The sequence below is a fragment of the Mastigoproctus giganteus genome, chromosome 9 (genome assembly GCF_048544385.1).
Source record: "Mastigoproctus giganteus isolate SK-2022 chromosome 9, ASM4854438v1, whole genome shotgun sequence".
Taxonomy (NCBI): Eukaryota; Metazoa; Arthropoda; class Arachnida; order Uropygi; family Thelyphonidae; genus Mastigoproctus; species Mastigoproctus giganteus.
This window is the reverse complement of record NC_143583.1, coordinates 157159171-157187129: the sequence shown is the minus strand read 5'-3', so window position 1 is coordinate 157187129 and position 27959 is coordinate 157159171. Positions and strand designations below refer to the sequence as shown.

General features: G+C 38.7%; 1 protein-coding gene across 1 annotated transcript in view; it reads left to right on the top strand.

The window, feature by feature from the left end:
* The window catches only part of LOC150080837 (eukaryotic initiation factor 4A-I-like), a 241307-nt gene that overhangs the window by 152455 nt on the left and 60893 nt on the right, over positions 1-27959 (top strand). The window contains exons 7-8 of the mRNA XM_090381904.1: positions 2266-2409; positions 19852-19989. Coding sequence (XP_090238030.1) covers positions 2266-2409; positions 19852-19989 — 282 coding nt within the window. The remainder of the gene's footprint in view (positions 1-2265; positions 2410-19851; positions 19990-27959) is intronic.

Genomic DNA, 27959 nt, shown 5'->3' with positions numbered 1-27959 from the left:
CCAATGGAAGAAGAGGGCGGGGCAATTATGTCACTACAAATGCGCAGATAAATAATTATATATGTCATTTTATTGGCCACGTAAATAATTACATCGCCAACAATGGCAGTTAGCTGTGATGATTTCTTTTATATGTGCTCTTTCTAAATAGTTTACACATATGGTTTTATGGTTGACTTTCACAAAAGAATTTATTTTAAATTCTTTTGTGAAACTAGAGTATAGTGTGATAGGGTTCATTAGGTTTGACTATAATCATGGGAAGGTAATATTTACGCTAAATTTACGATAATTCTGTTTTGGCTGTTAGAGCATTCTTTGTTCTAAATGTCTATTCCAGCTGCCTATGCATAGCATAGGCAATACCAGTGCCATGCATAGCATAGCATTGGTATTTAAATGTTTGAAGAGCTGCTTTTTAAATTCTACAAGTTAAGAATGCAGGGGACTTTAATTAGGTGGACGGGTTGGTCACGTTGATTAGTTGTATTTAATTTGGGACAAAATATCACCTTATCCGAAAAGATATAGATTTTTAAAGACTTTAATTATGTGGAGGGGTTGGTCACATTGATTAGTTGTATTTAATTTGGGACAAAATATCACATTATCAGAAAAGATATAGATTTTTAAAGACTGAGTTTTAATTAGTAAAGGCCTATATAGCCGTATAATAGTCCACTGCTGGAGAAAGACATGGTGATCTACTCCAGTATTTTTCACTGGAAAATTTTAAGAATGAGCTCAAGAATCTCAGAAACACCACGGTGAAGCCAACATCACCAAGCTACGCTTGATGTATTTTGGTCACGTAATGCAATCCAATTCATTGGAAAAATCGATAATGCTAGGAAAGGTCAGCATAGAACATGCTGGCTCAACACCATCAAGAGTGACACTGGCATGAGCATGAAAGACTTGAAGAAGTTGAAGACCAGACAGCTTGCCCATAAAGTCTCCAAAAGTCGGCTGCGACTGAATAGATGAAAACAACAAACAATAATGTTTATTATTATACAAATAACGAAAATTTACAAAAAATTAAAATATTTACAAAATACTAAACTATTTACAATCATACCTCTACTATATTGTTATGATGGGTTCCTTCATCAGCTGACATTCATATACAAGAAACGTTACAATGGAGCATCAAATGATCCCAGGCATGGTCATGTTTTAGACAGTGAAGCACATGCATGAGGTTGGTGAATGTTAAATGGAAGGAACACAAATGGGTTACTGGGCAGAATCCGACAACTACCTCCATAACATTCACCAACCTCGTTCACTTGCTTCACTGTCTAATTTATGACCACGCCCAGCATCATTTCATGTCCCATTGTAACATTTTTTGTACATTAATGTCGGCTGATGAAGGGACCCATCGTCCCGATATAGTTTGTATATTTGTAAATAGTTTAGTATTTTGTAAATATTATAGTTAAATTTTTGTCCTGCCCTTTCAGATGCAACAGTATTCCTTGCGCATTATGGAATCCGAAGCAAAAGGTCTTTTCCCAAGTGACCTATGTAAACATAGGCAAATAATTCCATAGTGATATTTATTCGACCTTGAGAATGCCGAGTGGTGGGAGTGGGGTAGCCAATGAGAGAAGAGGGATGCGGGTTACGTGGTACAAGTGAGCTGGGCAATTACATCACTACAAATGCACATCTAAATAATTACATAGGTCATTTCCTGATTAGATATCGATCAGTGTGCTTCAACAGGTGTGTATTTTACAAAGAAAAAATTTGACTTACTCCATCATACCTCTACATTTTATGTAGAACGGTGTGCATGGGAGTTGTGTGAGCAGGGGGCAAAGCCCCTAGGTATATTATATTAACTTATAATGAATTATTATAGATTTTCTTACTTGCTCTAAAACAGAGGTTCCCAAACTTTTTATACCTTCAGCCTTCTTAAAATTTTTCATAAATTTCACATCCCCCCCCCCAAGTTTCCAGAACAAATGCAAATAAACAGGTTTGACCTAAAATTTAGCTATGAATTGCATAATTTATAAATTAATGTATACTTCGATACATTTAATCTTAAAGAAATGAAATATACCTGGATTAATAATGAAATATGGATAAACCATATTTCGTTAGTTCTTCATGAAAATAAGTGTCCCCCCCCCCAAAAGTGTGCCCCTGGGGGATGTACCCCACACTTTGGAAACCTCTGCTCTAAAATAATTAATGGGTGTATGATAAGATTTCAGGATGACATTGTTCATTTCTTTTTATGGATAGGTAATACTGTTATCAGCAACAATGCCATCCGATGTTTTAGAAGTTACGACAAAGTTTATGAGGTCACCAATAAGTATTCTTGTAAAAAAAGAAGAACTTACTCTAGAGGGTATTAAACAGTTCTATGTATCTGTTGAAAGAGAAGTAAGTCTCCTATGTAGGTTGTTTTCTTCTACTATGCCTTTAGAGTTACATTGTATTTTTTATTTTTATTTTGCAAGATGTCATTTTATGTAAGCAGAATGTGATATTCCTAAGTTGCAAATTTATTTAGGTATCAAGTGCAAGAGGCATTCAAAAAATAACACTAGTATAGAGTAGTTACAAACATTTAAATATATAAATAATATAGATATCTGTGCATAATATATGGGAAAAAAAATATATATATATATTGAAATGGAAAATTTACTTTGTTTTTCACTAGGTATTATATTGATATCTGTGTATATACGGGGTGTTTCAAAAATGAGGGTCAATAATTTAAAGGTGAAAAGTACAATCTAAAATAAGCAAAAAAGTCTCGGTGAACATCGGGCCGCAAATGAACCATTTTCGAGATAATGCACATTTTCTGTTAAGATCTGCCACTGACTATGGGAGCACTAGTTTAGCAAGAAGCTGTGAATCCTTTGCTAAGGATTCCCAGCTTTTTGCTAAACTAGTGCTCATAAGATAACACATTTTTAATTTTTGGTTTCAACACCATAGGATTTTACAGATGTTACATGTTACAGGATGTTACAAAAGGTGTTCAAAATGTTGGCCTTCCATCTGTATGCAGCTTTGTAGTCTTCTCTGCATTGAGTTGCGAATCCTCTCAGGCATTCCTGGGTCGTTTCTGATTTGCTGAAAGGCTCCTTCACCCCGGCACTGCAATTCCTCAGCTGTGTTAATGTCAGAGTGTACACCAAGCTTTTTACATGACCCCAGATACAAAAATCCATAGGATTTAAGTCTGCTGATTTGGGAGGCCGCATTACAGGCCCACCTCTACCTATCCACTGTTGACCATACCTTCTAGTTAGATACTAAGTCAAGTCACAACTCGAGCAAAATCTGCTGGTGCACCATCATGCATAAACCACATGTTCTAGCGTGCTAAAGTGGAACATTATCATCATCAAGGAGGTCTGGAACATTCTGCAGGAACTGAAGGTACAGTTCTCCTATTAGCCTGTTTGGCAGAAAGTGTAGTCCAATTAGACGGTCTCCTAGTAGTCCTGCTCAGACATTCAACGAGAAACATTGCTGATATCGTGACTTGTGAATTGCATTAGGATTTTTGTCAGACCAAATGTGACAGTTATGAAAATTAAAAATACCATCATGAATAAACCCAGCTTCATCAGTGAACAAAATGTTTAAAAATTGGATATATATATAGGCTAATTGGGCAAGTATAGGCTAGTCACATAATATGAGACTAGCCTATACTTGCCCATTTCAGCATCTGTTGGGTAAAACAGTGTGGAGGTCAAGAAGTATCTCTAAATCAAAAAATATGTTCTGGAAACAAGTTTTTGTAATGATTCTATACAAATTAATTGTGTGGGAAGTGGTTGCATCTCGTTGAAACCAAATATTCTGATTGCCAAGATGATGCAATTCAGGAACTAAGAGTTAAATGGGTTTCATTTGTCATGTAATAATTTTCTATTATAATGTTCTCATCTTATTCATTTTCAAAAAAGTAGGGTCTGATCACACTGAAGGATGAAATGCCACATCTTTAGCTGAAAGAAGAGGAGCTTGATACATTTCTGGTGGATTTTTTTTTTTTTTTTTTTTTTTTGTTCCTAGTATTGACAGATCTACATAATTACATACCCTGAAACATGGAAATGAGATTCACAGATAATGATAATCATCATCATCAACCATTTTCAATCCACTGCAGGATTGAAGGCCTCTCCGGCAACTTTCCAGTTCCTTTTGTTTTGTGCAATGGCCATCCGTTTACTGCCAACGAACTCTTGATTTTCATCTGTCCATCTCCATTGTTGTCTTCCAGGTTTTCTTTTAGTGCCTCTTGGGTACCGTTCTGTGATTTTTTTTTTTTTTTTTAGTCCATCTGTCATTATGTCTTCGAGCTATGTGATTTGCCCATGTCCATTTCAGTTCTTTAGTTTTGATAACAGTGTCTTTTACATGAGTTTGCTGCCTAATCCATGTGTTTTACTTCTTATTCAACAGTCTGATCCCTGATATAATTTGTTCCATTCTTTTGGTGAGTGCCCAAGTTTCACTTCCATAAGTCATTATTGGTTCATTATTTTACATTTCAGACAAATTAGGATATTGCTCTTCGTATCTGACCATATTTCCTGAACGCTGTCCATCCAAAATTTATTCTTCCCTTGGTTTCTAGCCATTTATCATTATTACAGTTAAGACTGTTCAAGATAAGCATATAAATCAACCTTTTCGATTTCTGCCAAAATTTCACATTGACTCCTTTCTGTGACCAGTCTAATCTTCTGAAAGCTTCCTCAAGGGCAGCAGTAAACAACTTTGGAGATATTGTGTCTCCTTGTCAAACTCCTTTCTCAATTTTAAATTTGTTACTGTCTTTGTCTAGTCTAATAAAGGAGGTAGTGTTCTCATATTTTCTTCAAAATCATAATGTATGGGATGTTTATGCCTTGTATTTCTAGTGTCCAAAACATTGCCTTATGTTGTATGGAGTCAAATGCCTTTTCACAATCCACAAATGCCAGGCATAATGGTGTTTTATATTCATTTGCTTTCTCCATTTGCCATGATATTATGTGAAGGTGATCCATAGTTGATAATCCTGTCCTAAAGTCAGCTTGCTCTTAGCATTAGTAGTAGTAGTAGTAGTAGTGGCACTTGATGCAAGAAAGCAAGTGTAGGAGCTTATGCAGCATCAGCCAAAAAAAAAAAAAAAAAATCACACCATACCCTCCAAATGCCTGTCCAGTTCCTCCTTAAATTTATTTAACCTATCAACTTCCACGACAGATGGAAGTTTGTTCCAGCAATTAACCACCCGCTGGCTAAAGGCAAATTTCCGCACATCTATTCTACATCTATCCTTTCTTAATTTGAACTTACGTCCCCGTAGGTTCGTATTCTGAACAAGTGGGAGGATCCCATCAGAATTCAGCGTGCTCAACCCATTCAAGGCCTTATAGACCTCAATCAGATCACCGCGCAGGTGCCTAGTCTCCAGCCACTGCAATTTGCAGAACTTAAGCCTCTCTTGGTAAGAGGTTCCCTTCATTCCCCTCACCAATCGTGTTGCTCTTCTCTGTACACGCTCAAGCAAATCTACATCCTTCTTAAAATGAGGCCTCCAGACCTGTACGCAGTACTCAAGGCGTGGCCTGACCATTGCCTTATACAGAGGGACAATCACCTCCTTTTCCCTGCTAGCAAAATTCCTATATATCATTGACAAAACCCCATGACCTGCCCTAGCAGCCTGTCTACATTGCTCAGAAAACTTCATATCTGACTGCACAATTACTCCCAGGTCTTTTTCATTTTCTACCACCTTAAGTGTAGTACCACACAGTTGGTACATTTCTCTGGGGTTATTTCTACCCATATGCAGTACTTTGCATTTGTCAAGGTTAAACTTCAGTTGCCACTTCTTAGCCCATCTGCCCAAATTATCTAGATCCTGTTGCAGTAGCACACTGCCATTACTGTCATTAACAACCCTGCCAACCTTCGTGTCATCTGCAAACTTCGACATTAAGCCTGATATACCTTCATCAATATCATTGATAAATATACAAAACAACAGTGGACCCAACACCGAACCCTGTGGGACTCCACTAATAACATTAGTCCATGAAGAGCAGCACCCATTGATTACCACCCTCTGTCTTCTCCCACTTAACCATCCTTTTATCCATTGTAGCAACTTACCCTTAATACCATTCTGCTCCAATTTGTACAGTAGTCTTCCATGCGCAACAGTGTCAAAAGCTTTCCTGAAATCCAAGTATATGATATCAAAATTATTTTTTGCATCCAGTTCCTTTGTGACCACATCATAATAACCAATCAAATTTGTCAGACAAGACTTTCCCTTTCCCTTAGCAAAGGCACATGATGCAAGAAAGCAAGCTTATATAGCATCAGCCAAAAAAAACCCCCTTATTTCTCCCATCTACTCACTCAAAATGTTTGTCAAGTTCTGCCTTGAATCTATTTTAGCTATCAACTTCTACAACAACAGATGGAAGTTTGTTACAGCAATCAACCACCCGCTGGCTAAAAGCTACCTTCCGCACATCTGTCCTACAACTGTCTTTCCTCAATTTTGAATTTATGTCCTCTCAGGTGATTATTCTGAGCAAGAGGAAGAATCCCATTAGCATTGAGCATGCTCAAACCATTCAAGGCTTTATATACCTCTATCAGACCTCGCCAGTGCCTAGTCTCCAGACACTGTAATTTGCAAAACTTAAGCCTTTCTTCATAAGAGCAATCCTTTGTTTCATTCACTAATCTTGTTGCCCTTCTCTGTACTCGTTCCAACAGCTCTACATCCTTCTTAAAATGAGGCCTCCAGACCTGTATACAATACTCAAGATGTGGCCTGACCATTGCCTTATACAAGGGGATAATCACCTCCTTATCCTTGCTAGAAAAATTTGAGTATATCATTGACAAGACACCATGAGCTACTCTTGCAGACCATCAAAAAAAAAAAAAAAAAAAATCTGCACTGCTCAGAAAATTTCATATCTGCACAATTACCCGCAGGTCCTTTTCATTCTCTACCACTGTCAGTGTAGTACCATAGAGTTGATACATTACTCTGGGGTTACTGCTTCCCATATGTAGTACTTTACATTTGCCACCTATCAGCCCATCTGCTCAACTTTTCTAGATCCTGTTGCAGCAGCACTTTCATTTGTGTCATTAACAATCCTGCCAACCTTCATATCGTCTGCAAACGTAGACATTAAACCTGATATATACCATCATCAATATCATTAATAAATACAAAAAACAACAATGGACCCAACACTGAACCCTGAGGGACTCCACTAATAACATTAGTCCACGAAGAGCAGTGTCATTGATTACCACTCTGTCTTCTCCCACTCAACCATCCCTTTATCCATAGCAGTAATTTGCCTCCAATGCCACACTGCTCCAATTTGTGCAGCCGTTTTCCATGTGCAACAGTATCAAAGGCCTCTCTTTTGGTTGATTCTCATCAAGTATTCTTTTTATCTGTTAGTAATGACCCTTGTGAACAACTAGATGTAGGACAACAAGCTGATTGGTCTATAATATCCAATTTCTGATTTATCTCCTTTCTTATGCAGCAAAATTATGATTGCATTATTCCACTCCTTAGGTGTCATGCTTTTTCTAATGTATTTTGTCAAGAATCTTGCCAGTTTCTATGTCATGTCTCTTCCTACTAATTTTAACAAATCTACAGTAATCGACCTCTCTGAGGTCGAGGGTTTCCTGTGCGGACGTGCCTTTCTGCCGCTCTTGGAATAGAGAAGTTTTTTCTGATTTATTTTCTGCTTTATTAGTTTAAATTGACATATTAACTTATTTCTAGAGTAGCTTTATATTCCTATTTACGGTACTTAAAGTTAAAATAACTTAGATAGAGATTTTGTAGGTATTACTTAGTATCGGAAAGGGTATCAAATCCACGTGTTTACCGTTCATAAACGGCCGCCATTGTTACGTGAAAATTAATCACTAAAATCTATTAATCTTGTCGAACTTCATTGGCAATTAAATTGTAATTTTAACTATACATATAACCACTTAGGTTACGGAACATAAATAATTAGTAAAAATAAATAATTAATACATAACTTGATACAGAAGTTATATAAAGGGATTTCGTAGATAACACTCGTTACTGAAGCGCGATACAGCATATCCGGAATTCGATAGCATTAGCTTTGTATAGTATAGTGCATAATATAATATTGTCAATTAATCAGTACATCTATTAATCTTTTTAAACTTCATTGTCAATTAAATTGTACTTTTAACTATATATATAACGACTTAGAGTACAAACGTAACAAATAATTAATACATACTTGATACGGAAGTTATATAAAGGGAACTCGTAGATAACACTCGATACCGAAAAATAAATATAGCGTTATAACTGTGTTAAGATACAAGTTTAAGGTTTTAATTTTGTTCTGAAATTGTAATTTTATTGACATTTAAATCGAAATCATGACTCTGACCAGAGCAGCAAAGCAAAAGGCTCAAGCTAATGGGAGTGCTGTGACTCAGGGGAGAACTGAGGGGGGCGGTTGCCCCCTGAATCACGGCCTTTTAAGATGCACTGTTTGCTTGATGTTTGCGGAGCAATCGGGTACGGGACATGATACTGCCATGGGGGATGTCTTTGTGTGTGCACGATGCAAGGAGTGCAAGGAAATTAGGCGACAACTCGGCGTTGTTATGGGCCTATATGAGACCTTGAAGGACAGGGTGGATGCCCTCGAAGGAAATAAATTGAGGGGCCCATCAAGCTCTCAGCTGCCCACATCAACACCAGAGCTTGGACTTGGTCATCATGCAACACAGAGGCAGCCCCCAAGGCAGAATGCGCTGGTCCAACAGGAACTAGTAGTTGTTGGTGACTCAATTGTCAGGGAAACGGGGAACATGCTTTGTAAAAAGGATAGGTGGAACAGGACCAGGGTATGTCTGCCAGGGGCAAAGGTTGATGACGTTGTAGAGCAGATATCATCTTTTAAGGGCACAAAAGGTGATATAGTTGTACACGTTGGCACTAATGATATTAAGAGTAGGAGACCAGAGGAATTACGTAACAAGTACAGGTCACTGTTGAAAAAAAGCCGTGAAGTAGGGTTGAATTTGAAAGTGTCTGCAATTCTGCCCAGACACGATAGGAGGGAGTATATGATGAGAGCCTTGTCGATCAATTCGGCCCTGGAAAGATTGTGCAAGGCTGAAGGGGTAGAATTTTTTTCAGCCTGGACTGTACTTGTTAACAGGAGAGATTGCTTCTACAGGGATGGGATACACTTAAATAGAAAGGGTGCAAGAATATTTGCTGATGCTATCGAGGCAGTGTTAGGTGGGTCGGAAAACTGCTAGCTTGGGGGGAGACAAAGACTAATGGATTAACAGTAGCCACTGGCAGAGGTGAAAGAGATTCTTGCACTGCTTCTATTGAAATGAGCAGAAGCCTGAAAAACAAGATGCAGGATATTTCAGAGACTGCTGGAAGTCATTGCGGTACAAGTAAACACATGGGTTGTGTTAGGGTAGCTAAGAATAGAAACAGATGCATGTATACTTGCATGTACACTAATGCTAGGAGTTTAGTAAATAAATTTGATGAATTTGAGGTATTACTCAAAACATCAAAGGCAGATATTGTTGGGATATCAGAGACGTGGTGTCACACAGATATAAGGAATGCAGAACTGGAATTTGGGGAGTACAACGTCTACAGAAAGGATAGACAGGATAGGAAGGGAGGAGGGGTTATGCTATTAGTTAAAAAACACATAAAATCCAAAGAAGTGAAGCCAATTGACATCGCTGGACAGTGCAGTGTTGAGTCAGTTTGGTGTGACATAAGCATAGGTAAATCAAAATTGAGAGTAGGAGTGTGCTATAGGCCTAATGACTCTGATGAGTATAATAAGACACTGTACAGGGAAATAGAATGGGCCAGTAAATCAGAGAGTCTTATAATGGGGGATTTTAATTTCCCAGATATTGACTGGAATTTGTGGGTTGGTCACTCACACACTAGCAAGGCTTTTGTGGATTTATTGGATGATTGTTTTCTACACCGGCATGTTCGTGAGGCAACAAGAGGGAGCAATACTCTTGATCTGATTATCAGTAGTGATTCTTCATGCATTAGGAATCTGCAGATAAATGAACCACTGGGTGGCAGTGATCACAGTGTGCTGAAGTGGGATTTACTCAATTAGGTAACTACCATCAGAGGTAAAGGGAAGGGTTTTTGCTTTCGTAAAGGCGACTATGATGGTCTGAGACAGTATTTAAATTCTATACAGTGGGACCAACTGATGATGTTACCAACAGCAAATTCAAAATGGGAAGCATTCAAAGAACTAATCTTGGAAGCTACCAGGCTTTACATACCAACCAAGAAATATTGTTCAAGGTTCAGGCCTAAATGGTTGTCAGATGAACTAATGAGACATATGGCAGAGAAGAAAAATGCATGGGATACATACAAATTAATGGGTGACGTGGAAGCCTATGATAGATATAAGTTGGTCTGTAACCAAGTCACAAAGGAGATTAGGCAGGCAAAGGCAGATTATGAGAAATCCTTGGCAAAGGATGCAAAGAAAAACAGAAAAGAGTTCTTTACCTATTTAAACTCAAGAAGGAAAGGGATGAATCAGATTGGTCCACTGGATGTTGATGGTTCAACAGTTGAGGATCCAGCTCAGGTGGCTAACAATCTAAACGAGTATTTTGCATCTACATTCACACATGAGGAGTTATTCAGGAAGGGGAATGTCGTAGGTGAAGTAAACATTGGCAGTGAGCTAGATGATTTTCTAATAACTGAGAGGAAAGTGGAGGAGAAATTGTTGAGGATAAACATAAAAAAGGCACCCGGGGTGGATGGGATCTATCCAGTTATATTAAAGGAGGCAGCAAAGGAAGTAAGCAAACCCCTAGCCATAATTATGAGAGCTTCTTTGGACTCAGGGGAGGTACCCATGGACTGGAGATGTGCAAATGTAACCCCAATTCACAAAGGAGGATCAAAGGCTGACACAAGTAATTATAGACCTGTTAGTTTAACTTCGGTTCCAGGAAAATTAATGGAGGCACTGGTTAAAGAAGCACTGCAGGATCATCTGGACAAGAATTCAGTTATAGCTCAGACACAGCATGGGTTTGTTAAGGGCAGGTCTTGTCTGACCAATTTGATTGGATACTATGATGTAGTCACAAAAGAACTGGATGCAGGGAATAACTTTGATATTATATATTTGGATCTTAGAAAGGCTTTTGATACTGTTGCGCATGGAAGACTGCTGCACAAATTGGAGAAGTGTGGCATTCGAGGCAAATTGCTGCTATGGATAAAGGGATGGTTGAGTGGCAGAAGACAGAGAGTGGTAATCAATGGACACTGCTCAACGTGGACTAATGTTATTAGTGGAGTTCCTCAGGGTTCAGTGTTGGGTCCATTGTTGTTTTCTGTATTTATAAATGATATTGATGATGGTGTATCAGGCTTAATGTCCAAGTTTGCAGACGATACAAAGGTTGGCAGGGTTGTTAAGGACACTACTGATACTATGCTGCTGCAACAGGATCTGGAAAGGTTGAGCAGATGGGCTGAGAGGTGGCAAATGAAGTTTAACATTGACAAATGTAAAGTACTACATATGGGAAACAGTAACCCCAGATCAACGTATCAACTCTGTGGTACTACGCTGACAGTGGTAGAGAATGAAAAGGACCTGGGGGTAATTGTGCAGGCAGATATGAAGTTCTCTGAGCAGTGCAGACGAGCTGCAAGGGTAGCTCATGGTGTCTTGTCAATGATATACAATAATTTTTCTAGCAGGGACAGGGATGTGATTATTCCCTTGTATAAGGCATTGGTCAGGCCACACCTTGAGTACTGTATACAGGTCTGGAGGCCTCATTTCAAGAAGGATGTAGAGCTGATGGAACGAGTACAGAGAAGGGCAACAAGATTAGTGAATGGAACAAAGGGTTGCTCTTACGAAGAAAGGCTTAAGTTTTGCAAATTACAGAGCCTGGAGACTAGGCATCGCCGAGGTGATCTGATAGAGGTGTACAAGGCTTTGAATGGCTTGAGCATGCTCAATGCCGATGGGATTCTTCCTCTTGCTCAGAATAATCACCTGAGAGGGCATAAATTCAAATTGAGGAAGGACGGATGTCGGATAGATGTGCGGAAATTCGCCTTTAGCCAGCGGGCAGTTGGTTTGTGGAATAGACTTCTATCGCTTGTTGTTGAAGTTGATAGCCTAAACAAATTTAAGGCTCAGCTGGACAGGTATTTCGAACGAATTGAGGGGTGAAATGGGAGTAGTGGTTGTTTTTTTTTTTTTTTTTTTTTTGGCTGATGCTGAATAAGCTTGCTTTCTTGCATCATATGCCTCTACTAATGCTAATGCTAAGTTCATCTTCACCTGGGACTTCTTGATTCTTCATTTTCTTCAATTCATGTTCTACCCCATCAGGAAGGATATCAGGGTTGTCATATGTGTTGCTAATTTGTGACCCTTCTCCACTGCTGGCATTGTTCCCTTGCTCCTTATATAATACTTTATAGTAGTCTTCTGCTATTTGAATTATGCCTTCTCTGCTGTTTATAAGTGCACCATCAGTATTCTCCAGATTCAGTATCATTTGTCTTTCTATATTACTGCTCGTGACTGCTGATTTAAGTCCTTTGTTTTCCCTTAATGCTTGTTCTACTTTTCTTTTATTAAATCTTATGCCCTCTCTGAGTCTCTTTCTAATGGCTTTTCATAACTTGGTATACTCTATTTTGCCCTTGTCGGTGTTTATCTTGCTCTCCATTTGTCGTCTTTGTTTCATCGTGGCAAACTGTTTCTTCTTTGGATTTCGTTTTACGTATAGGTTTCTTAGACTTCATCACTTTCAGAAAGTTGTATTCCTTGTCGATATCTTGGTCACAAAAGTTCTGCAGAAGCTCAAGCTTGTTAGCTAAATTCCATTATGTCTGTTTTTTCTCCTCTTCTGTTATCTCAAAGACCTTTGTATTATTTACTAGAGTCAATTTTTTTCCTTTCTTTTCTTACATCTATATCAAGTGTGCATCTTACCATTCTGTGATCACTTCCAACATTTACTTTGTTCAGGATGGTAACATTGTTCACAATATGTCTTCTGTTAGCGAAGATGAAGTCAATTTCATTATTTTTTAATCCATTTGAGCTCCTCTATGTCCACTTTCTAACCCTAACTTGAAAATTGCCTCCCTGAAGAAAAACTAATCATTTCCATAATTTCTATTCAATTTACAAAATTGAAACACTCATTAAACGTAAACAGAAGTGCTTTGGTTTCCTACCTTTAAATAGTAGTAGTAGTGGTTGCATGTGATGCAAGAAAGCAAGTGTATGAGCTTATGCAGCATCAGATGATGAATTTGCGCAATACCTCAAATTCATCAAATTTATTTACTAAACTCCTAGCATTGGTGTACACGCAAGTATACCTGCACCTGTTTCTATTCTTAGCTACCCTAACACAACCCATGTGTTTACTTGTACCGCAATGGCCCCCAGCAGTCTTTGAAATATCATGCATCTTGTTTTTCAGGCTTCTGCTCATTCTAATAGAAGCAGTGCAAGAATCTCTTTCACCTCTGCCAGTGGCTACTGTCAATCTACTGGTCTTTGTCTCCCCCCAAGCTAGCAGTTTTCCGACCCACCTAGCTTGGGGGGAGACAAAGACCAGTAGATTGACAATCTACTGATTGTCAATCTACTGACAAAGAATTCCAATATGTTGTTTATAATATCTTTGTGGACCAGAAAGCCAACTCGACTTTCACTCTTTTCACTGTTTCCATTGGTGTACAGCAGATTTCCTTTTGATAAACTTGATTAATTTCTTCTTGTTTCAAGCAAACCGATGATATTCCAATTCACATTTTCTAATTCCTTTTCCAGCTGTAATATCCTATCTTCACTGATGAGCGATCTTAGATTGTAACAGCTAAAGTGCTGGAGGGTTTGGTCTTTTCCTCTTCACACTTACCAGGCATCATGAAGTGAACCACTCTACACGTTCATTGCCATCAAAGTGACTTAACATAACAGGACTTATCGGCGAGGTGTGCATGAGTGGATTTTAGGGAGGCAGGCCAACTGGACTTCTAAATCTTCAAAAATAGAAAGATATTGGATCCATCAATGTTTTAGACTGAGTGTCTGATAACACACAGAATGCATGTTCCCCTCTAAGCCCCACAGACAATACAGTTTATTTAAATGTTTGAGTGTCGATTTTTCAATTCCAAAAACTGCCTATAGTGCTGTGTGCAGTTCATTTTGTCACATTCTGATTCCTCGCATGGCACAGATTCTCTGTGGATGGAACTGATTGTGGTATAATATTCTTTTAATATTTCTGTCTGAAATGTTAAGTGTTGCAGCTTGCCATCTAACTGAACTAGGCAGATTACAAATTACTGCATCAATAAATATCTTTATATTTTTCTGGAGATGACAGAGATGCAATATCTCGAAACATTAGCCATGTTGTGGTGCAAAAGACATTGCGAAAAATATATTTCTCTATCACATAATTTGCCATTTGATAGCTCAAATTAATATGGAATGATAAGGAATTTTGCAGGTTTGTCACTGATGACAAAACTTTTGCTGAGTTTGTTATGAAATCAGTCTTTGGAAATATTTCAACATGTGACCTCAAGTCAAGGTTCTGTTATGAAATATTGTGGTAAATATAGCTCGTCCCAAAGGAACTAGTTGTTGTCTGTGGCTCTATTGTCGGGGAAACGGGGAACATATTGTGCAAAAAGGATAGGTGGAACAGGACCAGGTGTGTGCCAGGGTCAAAGGTTGATGATGTTGTAGAGCAGATATCATCTTTTAAAGGCACAAAAGGTAATATTGTTGTACACGTTGGCACTAATGATATTATGAGTAGGAGACTAGCGGAATTACTTAACAAGTACAGGTCAATGTTGGGGGGGGGGAAAGCCGTGAATTAGGGTTGAATTTGAAAGTGTCTGTAATTCTCCCCAGACACGTAGGAGGGAGTATATGATGAGAGCCTTGTCGATCAATTCGGGGAAGGAGAGATTGTGCAAGGCTCATGGGGTAGAATTTTTCTCAGGCTGGTCTGTGCTTGTTAACAGGAGAGACTGCTTCTACAGGGTTGGGATACACTTAAATAGAAAGGCGCAAAAATATTTGCTGATGCTATCGAGGCAGAATTAGGTGGGTTGGAAAACTGCTAGCTTTGGGGGGGATACACGTACTACTAGATTAACAGTAGCCGCTGGCAGAGGTGAAAGTGATTCTTGCACTGCTATTATTGAAATGAGCAGCAGCCTGGAAAATAAGGTGCAGGGGATTCCAGAGACTGCCTTGAGTCATTGCAGAACAAGAAAATAAATGGGCTGTGTGTTAGAATATCTAAGAATAGGAACAAGTGCATGTATACTTGTGTGTGCACCAATGCTAGGTGTTTGATAAATATATTTGATGAATTGGAGGTGTTGGTCAAAACTTCAAAGGCAGATATTGTTCTGATAACAGAGACATGGTGTCACACAGATATTTTTAGGAATGCAGAACTGGAATTTGGGGAGTACAATGTGCACACAGGAAGGATAGACAGGATAGGAAGGAAAGAGAGGTTATGCTATTGGTTAAGAAACACAAAATCCAAGGAAGTAAAGTCAGTTTGGTGTAACATAAGCACTGGGAAAGCAAAATTGAGAGTAGGAGCGTTGTTATAGGCCAAATGATTCTGATGAGTATAATAAACAACTGTACAGAGAAATAGAGTGGGCCGGTAAATCAGAATGTTTTATAATGGGGGATTTTAATTTTCAAGATATTGACTAGAATTTGTGGGTTGGTCACACACAGACACACACACACACACACACTAGCAAAGCTTTTGTGGATTTATTGGATGATTGTTTTCTACAGCAGCATGGTCGAGAGGCAACTAGCAGGAGTAATAATCTTGATCTGATTATCAGTAGTGATTCTTCATGCATTAAGAATCTGCAAATAAAGGGACCACTAAGTGGAAGTGATCAGTGTGCCGAAGTGGGATTTACTCAAAGAGGTAACTACCATCAGGGGTAAAGGAAAGGGTTTTTACTTTTGTAAAGTTGACTACGGTGGTCTGAGACAGTATTTAAATTCTATACGGTGGGACCAACTGATGATGTTGCCAACAGCAAATTCAAAATGGGAAGCATTCACAGAATTAATATTGGAAGCTACTAGGCTTTTCATACCAACTAAGAAATATTGTTCAAGATTTAACCCTAAATGGATATCAGATGATCTAATTAGACATATGGCAGAGAAGAAAAATGCATGGGATACATATAAATTAACAGGTGACATGGAAGCCTATGGTAGATATAAGCTGGTCTGTAACCAAGTCACAAAAGAGGTTAGGCAGGCAAAGGCAGATTATGAGAAATCTTTGGCAAAGGATGCAAAGAAAAACAGCAAAGAGTTCTTTATGTAAACCCTAGAAAGAAGGGGATGAATCAGATTGGTCCACTTGATATCAATGGTTCAACTGTTGATGATCCTGCTCAGGTAGCTAACAAACTAAATGAATATTTTGCATCTACATTCACACATGAGGAGTTATTCAGGGAGGGGAATGCCATGGGTGTATTAAACTCGGGCAGTAAGCTAGATAATCTCGTAATAACTGAGAGTAAAATTGCAGGAGAAATTGTTGAAGATAAACATAAGAAAGGCACCTGGGATGGATGGAGTCTATCCAGTTATATTAAAGGAGGCACCAAAGGAAGTAAGCAAACCCTTAGCCATAATTACGAGAGCTTCCTTAGACTCAGGGGAGGTACCCATGGACTGGAGATGTGCAAATGTGACCCCAATCCAAAAAGGAGGGTCAAAGGGAGACAGGTAATTACAGACCTTTAGTTTAACTTGTGTTCCAGGGAAACTAATGGAGGCGCTGGTTAAAGAAGCATTGCAGGATCATCTAGACAAGATTTCAGTTATAGCTCGGACACAGCATGAGTTTGTTAATGGGAAGTCTTGTCTGATCAATTTGATTGGATACTATGATGTGGTCACAAAGGAACTGGATGCAGGGAATAACTTTGATATCATATATTTGGATCTTAGAAAGGCTTTTAATACTGTTGCACATGGAAGACTGTTGCACCAATTGGAGCAATGCGGCATTGGAGGCAAATTGCTGCTATGGATAAAGGGATGGTTGAGTGGTAATCAATGGACACTGCTTATCGTGAACTAATGTTATTAGTGGTGTCCCTCAGGGTTCAGTGTTGGGTCCATTGTTTTTTTCTATATTTATTAATGATATTGATGATGGTATATGAGGCTTAATGTCGAAGTTTGCAGACGATACAAAAGTTGGTAGGGTTGTTAATGACACTAATGACAGCATGCTGCTGAAACAGGATCTAGAAAAGTTGAGCAGGTGGCAACAGTTTAACATTGACAAATGTAAAGTACTGCATAAGAGAAGCAGTAACCCCAGAATAACGTATCAACTAAACTGACAGTGTTAGAGAATGAAAAGGACCTGGGAGTAATTGTGCAGGCAGATATAAATTTTTCTTAGCAGTGCAGGCGGTATGCAAGAGTAGCTCATGGTGTCTTGTCAATGATATACAGGAATATTTCTAGCAGGGATAAGGAGGTGATTATCCCCTTGTATAAGGCAATGGTCAGGCCACACCTTAAGTACTGTATACAGGTCTGGAGGCTTCATTTTAAGAAGGATGTAGAGCTGTTGGAACGAGTACAGAGAAGGGCAACAAGATTAGTTAATGGAACAAAGGGTTGCTCTTACGAAGAAAGGCTTAAGTTTTGCAAATTAGTGTCTGGATACTAGGCACCTGCAAGGTGATCTGATTGAGTTGTATAAAGCCCTGAATGGTTTGAGCATGCTCAGTGCTGATCAGATTCTCTCTCTTGCTCAGAATTATCGTCTGAGGGGGCATAAATTCAAATTGAGGAAAGGCAGTTGTAGGGTAAATGTGCGGAAGTTTGCCTTTAGCCAGCGGGTGGTTGATTGCTGGAACAAACTTCCATCTGTTGTTATAGAAGTTGATAACTGATGATATTTTAAGGAGTCCTTATGTGCTGTGATGTAATGACTAGATCGTGGATATAGCTTAGCTTAATTTTTCAGCACTCACCTCATAGTAATCTGCTTAGTTGTATGAAAGTTTTACCACGTGCATAGTGGTTAAGAGATTCTAATAACTTACGGGGATTATAAATTTGAAAACTAAGTTATGGGCTTTAAAAATTTTTCTAAGAAAGGAAAGTGCACCTTATAGAAACCAATAATAAAATTAATTTTCTGAACCTCACTATATACAAAATAGGTACATCTTTAGGCACAAAAATATACAGAAAGAACACACATACAGGTAAATTCTTACATTACCACTCACACTGTCCTCTATACATCAAAAAAGCAGTTCTATGCAATCAGATATACAACGCTATCAAATATAGTCGCACAAACAGACCTTTCCGTAGAAAAGACAACATACGAGTATGGGACACAAGATCATAATAACATTATATATTTAATTAGATGCCAATCAGATTGTCAAGCATATTACATAGGCAGTACAACAAGAAAATTCGGGAAATCAAAAATTTCTAACACACGTGCATACTACCACTTTAATAGCTTCAAATCTAATTTAGCAAGTACAGAACTAACACAACATATTCAATCTTATAATCATAACCCACTCATCGATTCAGCGATCACAATAGTTAAACTAAATTCCAGTTATAAAATCCTTCAAAACGAAGCCCTCGTCATTGAGTGGTTTAAGCGCCACACATCACTTAACATATTAAACAAAAAGATTCCCGCCAACTTCTCCCCTATTTGGAATTTAGCACATTAAGTTTCCGCGTGCACCGAAATGCATTTCAGGATCCCAACCTGTATATAACACACTCGCACGCTCTCCCCTCCCAATTACAGCTAACTGAAGACAATTTCGAAAGTTGCTCATGCGCGGCTATTAGCTTTTATCTCACTTCATTTAATTTATTTTAATTAGACAACCATAGAATGGAAGATACACTTTCCTTTCTTAGAAAAATTTTAAAGTCCATAACTTTGTTTTTAAATTTATAATCCCCGTAAGTTATTAGAATCTCTTAACCACTATGCACGTGGCAAAACTTTCAATCAACTAAACGGATTACTATGAGGTGAGTGCTGAAAAATCAGGCTAAGCTATATCCATGATCTGGAAGTTGATAGCTTAAATAGACTTAAGGCAGAACTAGACAAATATTTGGAGCGAGTGGATGGGTGAAATGAGAAGGGTGTGTGTGTGTTTTTTTTTTTTTTTTTGGCTGATGCTATATAAGCTATATTTCTTATATCATGTGTTATATTTCTTGCATCATGTGCCTTTGCTAATACTAAATAGCAGGAAACAAAACACGTAGTGTGCACAGATTAAAAAACTGTTCCTTCCCAAATCTATCTTTCAACCACTGTTCTTTTCTGCTGTTTTTCTACTGGTTATTGGATGGTCTGTAAATCTGAAAATGATGGGAACCCTTCTATAGATATGTGGCCTGCAACCTTCAAAAAAATAAAAAATATTTGTGTTTACATTAATATTCATTATTTGAAAGCAAAAATACTGATTTACATAAAGTTTTGTATATTGCAATATTTTCTCTCAACAAAATAAAATAATTTAGCATTGTCTTTACTCAAGAAATAAATATTCAGTATATTCAATTCTTATTAAATTTGATTTTCCAAATATTTAAACATCTGTCGATCTGTCGTGTTTTACAGGAATGGAAATTGGATACGCTCTGTGATTTGTATGAAACATTAACCATTACACAGGCAGTTATATTCTGCAATACACGACGGAAAGTTGATTGGCTTACAGAAAAAATGCATCAGAGAGACTTCACTGTTTCTGCTTTGGTGAGGATTTCTTAATAGTTTACTATATAACTATAAATATTTCTTACTATTTATGTTTTCAAATGTAGTTTTTTTTTTTTTCAAATGTAGTTTTTAGGAGTATTTAAAACTCCAGTTTATATTCATACAGTTAAAATATGGGGACATGCTGAAAAATAATGGTTCAACATAGTGAATACGAAATAAATTGCCAGCAGTATTACATTTATTCTTTCTGCCACTGCTTGTGAACTCCATCAGTCTTTAGGCAGAGGTCTCAGTGCTCTGCTAGTAGTATGGAGGTTAGCTTCATTATGTTGCTAGTGCAGTTTAAGTAGTATGCAATTACTCTGATTTTCACTTCAGAACATGTTTTGCCTATCTACACCAACAAATAAAAGCTACATATATTTGAGTACTATTCATCATCTTGCTATGCATGGGAGTATTGAAGACATTGAACAAGCATAGTGGGAAAGCAATAGCAGTTCACAGTGCATTCCACCCTCCTTAGGGTGAGGTATGTCATAGCCCAAAGGAGAATAAACATTCCAAAGATAAACAGTGGACTGTAGTGGCTGTAGTCCTCCATTTCTTCTGCATAACAGTAATCAGTTAAGGTACTGATGTGGAATATGTTAGCCTAGCCCTCACCCAACGTTTCAGTGACAGTATAGCATTATTATCCAGTTGAAACAAAGTTGGCTCTGCACCAAAGGACTTCCTCGTCATGGGGGCCATGAAATTGCCAAACATATTAACATAGGTGTTAGAATGCACGGGGAGAACTTCACTGTTGACAAAACAAACCCTGGCAACGGATGTTCTCCAGGCATTCCCCCCCACACACACACCCACCCACCCATGATTGGAATAGGGTCTAGCAAGATTTATCAATCCATAGAAGTGATTTCCACTGGTTTGTTGACCAATTGCAGCTCTTTCATTGCACCATGCAAGGCTGCTAATTGCAGTTGGTAGTGTTTGGCTTATATGCTGCTGCTCTCCATTGAAAACTGAAGATGTGCAGCTCTGTATATAGTGTGTTCATATAGACCTCTCTCTCTCTCTCTCTCTCTCTCTCTCTCTCTCTCTCTCTCTCTCTCTCTCTCTCTCTCTCTCTCTCTCTCTCGATCCCTTAAACTTGTAGTTGAGGTTTTGCTGGAATGTCTGGCGAAGGTTGTCAGAGTATGCTCTGGTCCTCCATTTGTGGGAGTGACTTCCATAGTCTCCTTATGTATTGCTGTATGGTAGTGGTATTGTCACATTTCTGTTTCATGATAACATCATTGATAGTTGACTGAGTGGTTCTGGCTGGAATCAGTTTGCACAAATTAACAAGTGTGTCATCTGGCCCCCCTTCCCTTCAGTTAGTCAGCTTGGCTCATGTGTCATGAAAATAGAACAACTAACTTGTGTGGTTTTATGCCTTCCTTATGTACTGATTCAGGCTCTTAAAATAGGGATATTCAGGCACTTTATTGGGGAGGGGTATATGTTAATGCAGGTGTGACAGTACAAACGTGGAGCCTTCATTTGAGTTTGACTTTGTATTCATGTAATCAGACTTATCATTATGTAATCAGTCCAGTGTCTTAACATCAATAAAAAAAAACAAATTTAATTTTTGTGCTGTTTTCAGGTAATTCAAATAGGTAGTTCCACTGTGATGTGGAACTGCTAATTTGATTGACATGCAAATATAGAATTATATGCCACAGTTTTAAATAAACATAATTCAAAATAGGATGATATTTTTATAGTCTGCCTTGTAAACTCCTTTGGTCCTATATGGTCATTGTAGAGTATATAAACAGGAAATTTATTTATAATGGAAGGAAATTATTCTCCCCTCAGTTTCAAGAGAGGGCATTGATCATTCTTGCTTCCTGTCCTTACTGTTATCCTGGATGTGAGAGTTTATTTTAATTCTTATTAAGATTAAATAATATTAGCATTAGCATTAGTAGAGGCATATGATGCAAGAAAGCAAGCTTATTCAGCATCAGCCAAAAAAAAAAAAAAAAAAAAAAAAAACACACACACTACTCCCATTTCACCCCTCCATTTGTTTGAAATACCTGTCCAGCTGAGCCTTAAATTTGTTTAGGCTATCAACTTCAACAACAACAAGTGATGGAAGTCTATTCCACAAACCGACTGCCCGCTGGCTAAAGGCAAATTTCCGCACATCTATCCGACATCCGTCCTTCCTCAATTTGAATTTATGCCCTCTCTGGCGATTATTCTGAGCAAGAGGAAGAATCCCATCGGCATTGAGCATGCTCAAGCCATTCAAAGCCTTATACACCTCTATCAGATCACCTCCCCGAGGCCGACCGGGCTAGCCGAGTGGGTAAAGTACCTGCCCGGCAACCCAAAGGTCGCGGGTTCGATTCCCACCTCGGGCTTGGATCAAAGTACTGCAAAAACCTTGGGAGGTGCAATATGGCCACAGAAGCCGATGCGCCAACAACTACCAAATCAAAAAAAAAAAAAAAAAAAAAAAAATCACCTCCCCGATGCCTAGTCTCCAGACTCTGTAATTTGCAAAACTTAAGCCTTTCTTCGTAAGAGCAACCCTTTGTTCCATTCACTAATCTTGTTGCCCTTCTCTGTACTCGTTCCAGCAGCTCTACATCCTTCTTGAAATGAGGCCTCCAGACCTGTATACAGTACTCAAGGTGTGGCCTGACCAATGCCTTATACAATGGAATAATCACATCCCTATCCATGCTAGAAAAATTCCTGTATATCATTGACAGGACACCATGAGCTACTCTTGCAGCTTGTCTGCACTGCTCAGAGAACTTCATATCTGCCTGCACAATTACCCCCAGATCCTTTTCATTCTCTACCACTGTCAGCGTAGTACTACAGAGTTGATACGTTGATCTGGGGTTACTGTTTCCCATATGTAGTACTTTACATTTGTCAATGTTAAACTTCATTTGCCACCTCTCAGCCCATCTGCTCAACCTTTCCAGATCCTGTTGCAGCAGCATAGCATCAGTAGTGTCCTTAACAACCCTGCCAACCTTTGTATCGTCTGCAAACTTGGACATTAAGCTTGATATACCATCATCAATATCATTTATAAATACAGAAAACAACAATGGACCCAACACTGAACCCTGAGAAACTTCACTAATAACATTAGTCCACATTGAGCAGTGTCCATTGATTACCACTCTCTGTCTTCTGCCACTCAACCATCCCTTTATCCATAGCAGCAATTTGCCTCCAATGCCACACTGCTCCAATTTGTGCAGCAGTCTTCCATGCGCAACAGTATCAAAAGCCTTTCTAAGATCCAAATATATAATATCAAAGTTATTCCCTGCATCCAGTTCTTTTGTGACTACATCATAGTATCCAATCAAATTGGTCAGACAAGACCTGCCCTTAAAAAAACCATTCTGTGTCTGAGCTATAACTGAATTCTTGTCTAGATGATCCTGCATGCTACTTTAACCAGTGCCTCCATTAATTTTCCTGGAACCGAAGTTAAACTAACAAGTCTATAATTACTTGTGTCAGCCTTTGATCCTCCTTTGTGAATTGGGGTCACATTTGCACATCTCCAGTCTATGGGTACCTCTCCTGACTCCAAAGAAGTTCTCATAATTATGGCTAGGGGTTTGCTTACTTCCTTTGCTGCCTCCTTTAATATAACTGGATAGATCATATCCACCCCGGGTGCCTTTTTTATGTTTATCCTCAACAATTTCTCCTCCACTTTCCTCTCAGTTATTAGAAAATCATCTAGCTCACTGCCAATGTTTACTTCACCTACGACATTCCCCTTCCTGAATAACTCCTCATGTGTGAATGTAGATGCAAAATGCATGTTTAGATTGTTAGCCACCTGAGCAGGATCCTCAACTGTTGAACCATCAACATCCAGCGGACCAATCTGGTTCATCCCTTTCCTTCTTGAGTTTAAATAGGTAAAGAACTGTTTTCTGTTTTTCTTTGCATCCTTTGCCAAGGATTTCTCATAATCTGCCTTTGCCTGCCTAATCTCCTTTGTGACTTGGTTACAGACCAACTTATATCTATCATAGGCTTCCATGTCAGCCATTAATTTGTATGTATGCCATGCATTTTTCTTCTCTGCCATATGTCTCATTAGTTCATCTAAACACCATTTAGGCCTGAACCTTGAACAATATTTCTTGGTTGGTATGTAAAGCCTGGTAGCTTCCAAGATTAGTTCCTTGAATGCTTCCCATTTTGAATTTGCTGTTGGTAACATCATCAGTTGGTCCCACTGTATAGAATTTAAATACTGTCTCAGACCATCATAGTCGCCTTTACGAAAGCAAAAACCCTTCCCTTTACCTCTGATGGTAGTTACCTCCTTGAGTAAATCCCACTTCAGCACACTGTGATCACTTCCACGTAGTGGTTCCTTTATCTGCAGATTCTTAATGCATGAAGAATCACTACTGAAAATCAGATCAAGAGTATTACTCCCTCTAGTTGCCTCCCGAACATGCTGGTGTAGAAAACAATCATCCAATAAATCCACAAAAGCCTTGCTAGTGTGTGAGTGACCAACCCACAAATTCCAGTCAATATCTGGGAAATTAAAATCCCCCATTATAAGACTCTCTGATTTACTGGCCCATTCTATTTCCCTGTACAGTATCTTATTATACTCATCAGAGTCATTAGGCCTATAGCACACTCCTACTCTCAATTTTGATTTACCTATGCTTATGTCACACCAAACTGACTCGACACTGCCCTGTCCATCGATGTCGACTGGCTTCACTTCCTTGGATTTTATGTGTTTCTTAACTAATAGCATAACCCTTCCTGTCCTGTCTATGCATTCTGTAGACGTTGTACTCCCCAAATTCCAGTTCTGCATTCCTTATATCTGTGTGACACCACGTCTCTGATATCCCAACAATATCTGCCTTTGATGTTTTGAGCAATACCTCAAATTCATCAAATTTATTTACTAACCTAGCATTGTTGTACACACAATATATCAGTAATTAATGTATGCGCAAGCAGACAGTTAACAATGATTTATTATTACAATGTGGCATTATAGTAATAGTAGAATAAGCATATTGCTATCTATTATAATAATGTTAACCATTTTGATTTAACAAAATTATATGTTATTTTAACTACATATATTTAGTTAAAGAAAATATCTTTGCATAAAAACTTGGACAATCCTGTAAAAGCAAGATATCTAGTTACCGTTACTCTAGTTACCTTGCAGCCAGGAATAAAAGTTAAGGATTTTAACTGTGTAGTTGTTATCTTGATGTATTTCATTCATCAAAAATAGTAAAACTTATAAATTTAAATATCAGTGTGTCGACGTGAATTTTAATATTCCTTTATTGTGGTGGTATTCACACAGCTGCCAACTCCAGATGGAGAATTGGTCTTTTTGACTCGAATTTACATAGTCTGTGACAGAGTTGTATTGTCTTGCAAAATCTGTTTTTCTCCACTTTCTCCCACCCCCTTCTTCCACTTGGATACCTGTACATGGTGAGGGGACCTCCCAGTGGCACTGCTGGACTTCCAGATTAGCATCACTGGGATTCAACATCCACAGCCTAGGTTCCAGGCTAACATCATAGGAACTGGCATGTTTGCCATGCTCTGTGAGCTGTGGGAACTTGAAAAGGAAATCAAGGGGACCCTGCTTCAAACACGCCACTTTGAACCCTGCTTCAACAAGACGGGTTGTCCTGGACAGGTTGGCCAGGATCAATTGGCTAGTGGGTTTGCCTGCAAGGATCAACCATATCAATCCTGCCCACATTTATTGCTTGTCAGGTAGTGGGCGCTCCATTTGGGCTCCATGGTGGGTGGGGAGCCCATGCTGAAAAAAAAATAAAAAGACTATGAATTCTGATGAAATTATTTCTTCTAGGACTCAAACATGATCCCTGAAAAATTGGAAATTGATCCTGCTGTCACTTCAGAAAAAATACAGAAAACAGAAATTATATCAGATCCCACACCCCATTACCTGAAAATAAACTGTACAAGTGAGAAAGCTATAGGAAAAATTTCACCCTTCTTTACCCAGAAGGGTTTGGGAGAGTTGATAGGCTCTCCAAAATTGGTGTGCTTCGCTCCAGCGACATCCTTATAGAGACCAGAAGTGACACACATTCGGAACAGCCCCTTCGGGCCACATGCAGCAGTAGTGCCAATCACAGTTACACCCCACAAGACATGAACTCATTCCGTGGTATCATTGCAGAATGGAATCTCCTTGAAGTGTCTGAAGAGGAAACCTGTTCTGAATTAAAACCTCAAGGAGTGACATTTGCGAAACAAATATTCATGCGTAGGATTGGGGAAACTTGTTCCCACTAGAAACATCATCCTAGTGTTTAATTCACCAGGATGATGGTGCCTATTTAATTCACCAGTGTCTCCTAATGAGATCAAAACTGGCTATGCTATTTGTCCAGTGTCTATATGTTCCAAATCGGCGCCTCCGTAGCCACGTGGGCAGGAGCAGCAGTGCGTAGCACGCACTTCTTGATTAGACCGGGGTTCGAGCCCGTGACCACCACCACCACATTCTCGGAGCAATATGGCCTGAGTTGCTAATGCTCCTAAAAACCAAATAACAACAACATATGTTCCAAATCCTTTAAGGTACTTCAAGTGCCCAAAATATGGACACTCGCAAATGGTCATTATGGAGCCCTTACATGCACTTAATGTGCTGCAAAGGACCATGAAGCTACATTTTCAGCTACAAATACACCTGCATTAAGTGTCAAGGAGAGCACCCTGCTCCTCACAAGCTTGCCAGAGGTGGAAAGAAGAAAAGGAAATTCAAAAACCCTTGAATATAAACAAACCTACCCATGCTCAGAATGTAGCTGGGAGGCGTTTCATTGGAACTCAAATGGTGTCCATGTTCTTTGATGTGAAAAAAGCATATGACACAACTTTGGAGAGTTGAAATTTTAAAAGACTTTTATAGCATTGGCCTTGGGTCATTTTCCAGCTGTTATTAGAAATTTTTTATCCCATCGTTCTTTCCAAGTATGTGTAAGATCTACCTTCTCTTGGCCCTTTTTCCAAGAGGAGGTAGTACCCCAAGGATCAGTTTTAAGTATTGCACTTTTTGTCATCAGTGAATTCCATAACAAAATAACTTCTAACTGTAAACTAAAATCTTTGTTGAGAGATTTTAGTATATTCCCTCATTCCTGCAACATGAGGGTAATTGAGAGACAACTGCAACATGATCATATGAACTCATCGTTAATGAATAATGGCTTCAGGTTCTCCTTGCAGAAGACCGTTTGGGTACACGATCTTCACCCTGAATCTAAATTAAGACTTTGACAAAATGCCATTCCAGTAGTACTTGAGACTAGATTTTTGGGGCTTGCCTTTGATAAAAATTTGACCTTTCTACAAAACATCCATCAAATATATGCATAGTGCACAAGTGACTTAAATATCCTGTGTGCAATATCATCTTATTTTTGGGGTGCTAACCAATGCACTTTATTGTGTCTTTGTCATGCACTTTTGCAATCTAAGTTAGATTACTGGACCCAGGTATATGCATCTACTAGACACTCCGATGGCTGGATTGCATCCACCATAAGGCAATTTATGTTGCCTCTGGAACATTTCGAACATCTCCTGTCCAGAGCTTCAATGCCAAAGAAAATGAGCCATTATTATAGCTTTGTGGAACAGTTGTCTCTACAGTATGCTTTCAAACTGAAATCCCTGATGACCATTTCATGGTTAGGTTAGGTTAGGTTAGACTAACCTAACATAACCTAACCTCTTTTTTTGAGCCATAATGGGAAAATCTTTTGTCAGTGAAAAAACACTCATCAAACTGTCACTCATCCCTTTTGTGTTAGTGTGCAAGAGCTGCTCAGAGAGCTTTTTTTTTTTTTTTTTATGTAAACCCCAAACACGAGAGGTATTAGACCCTATAGTACTTAGTACCCTGCTTGGGTGGA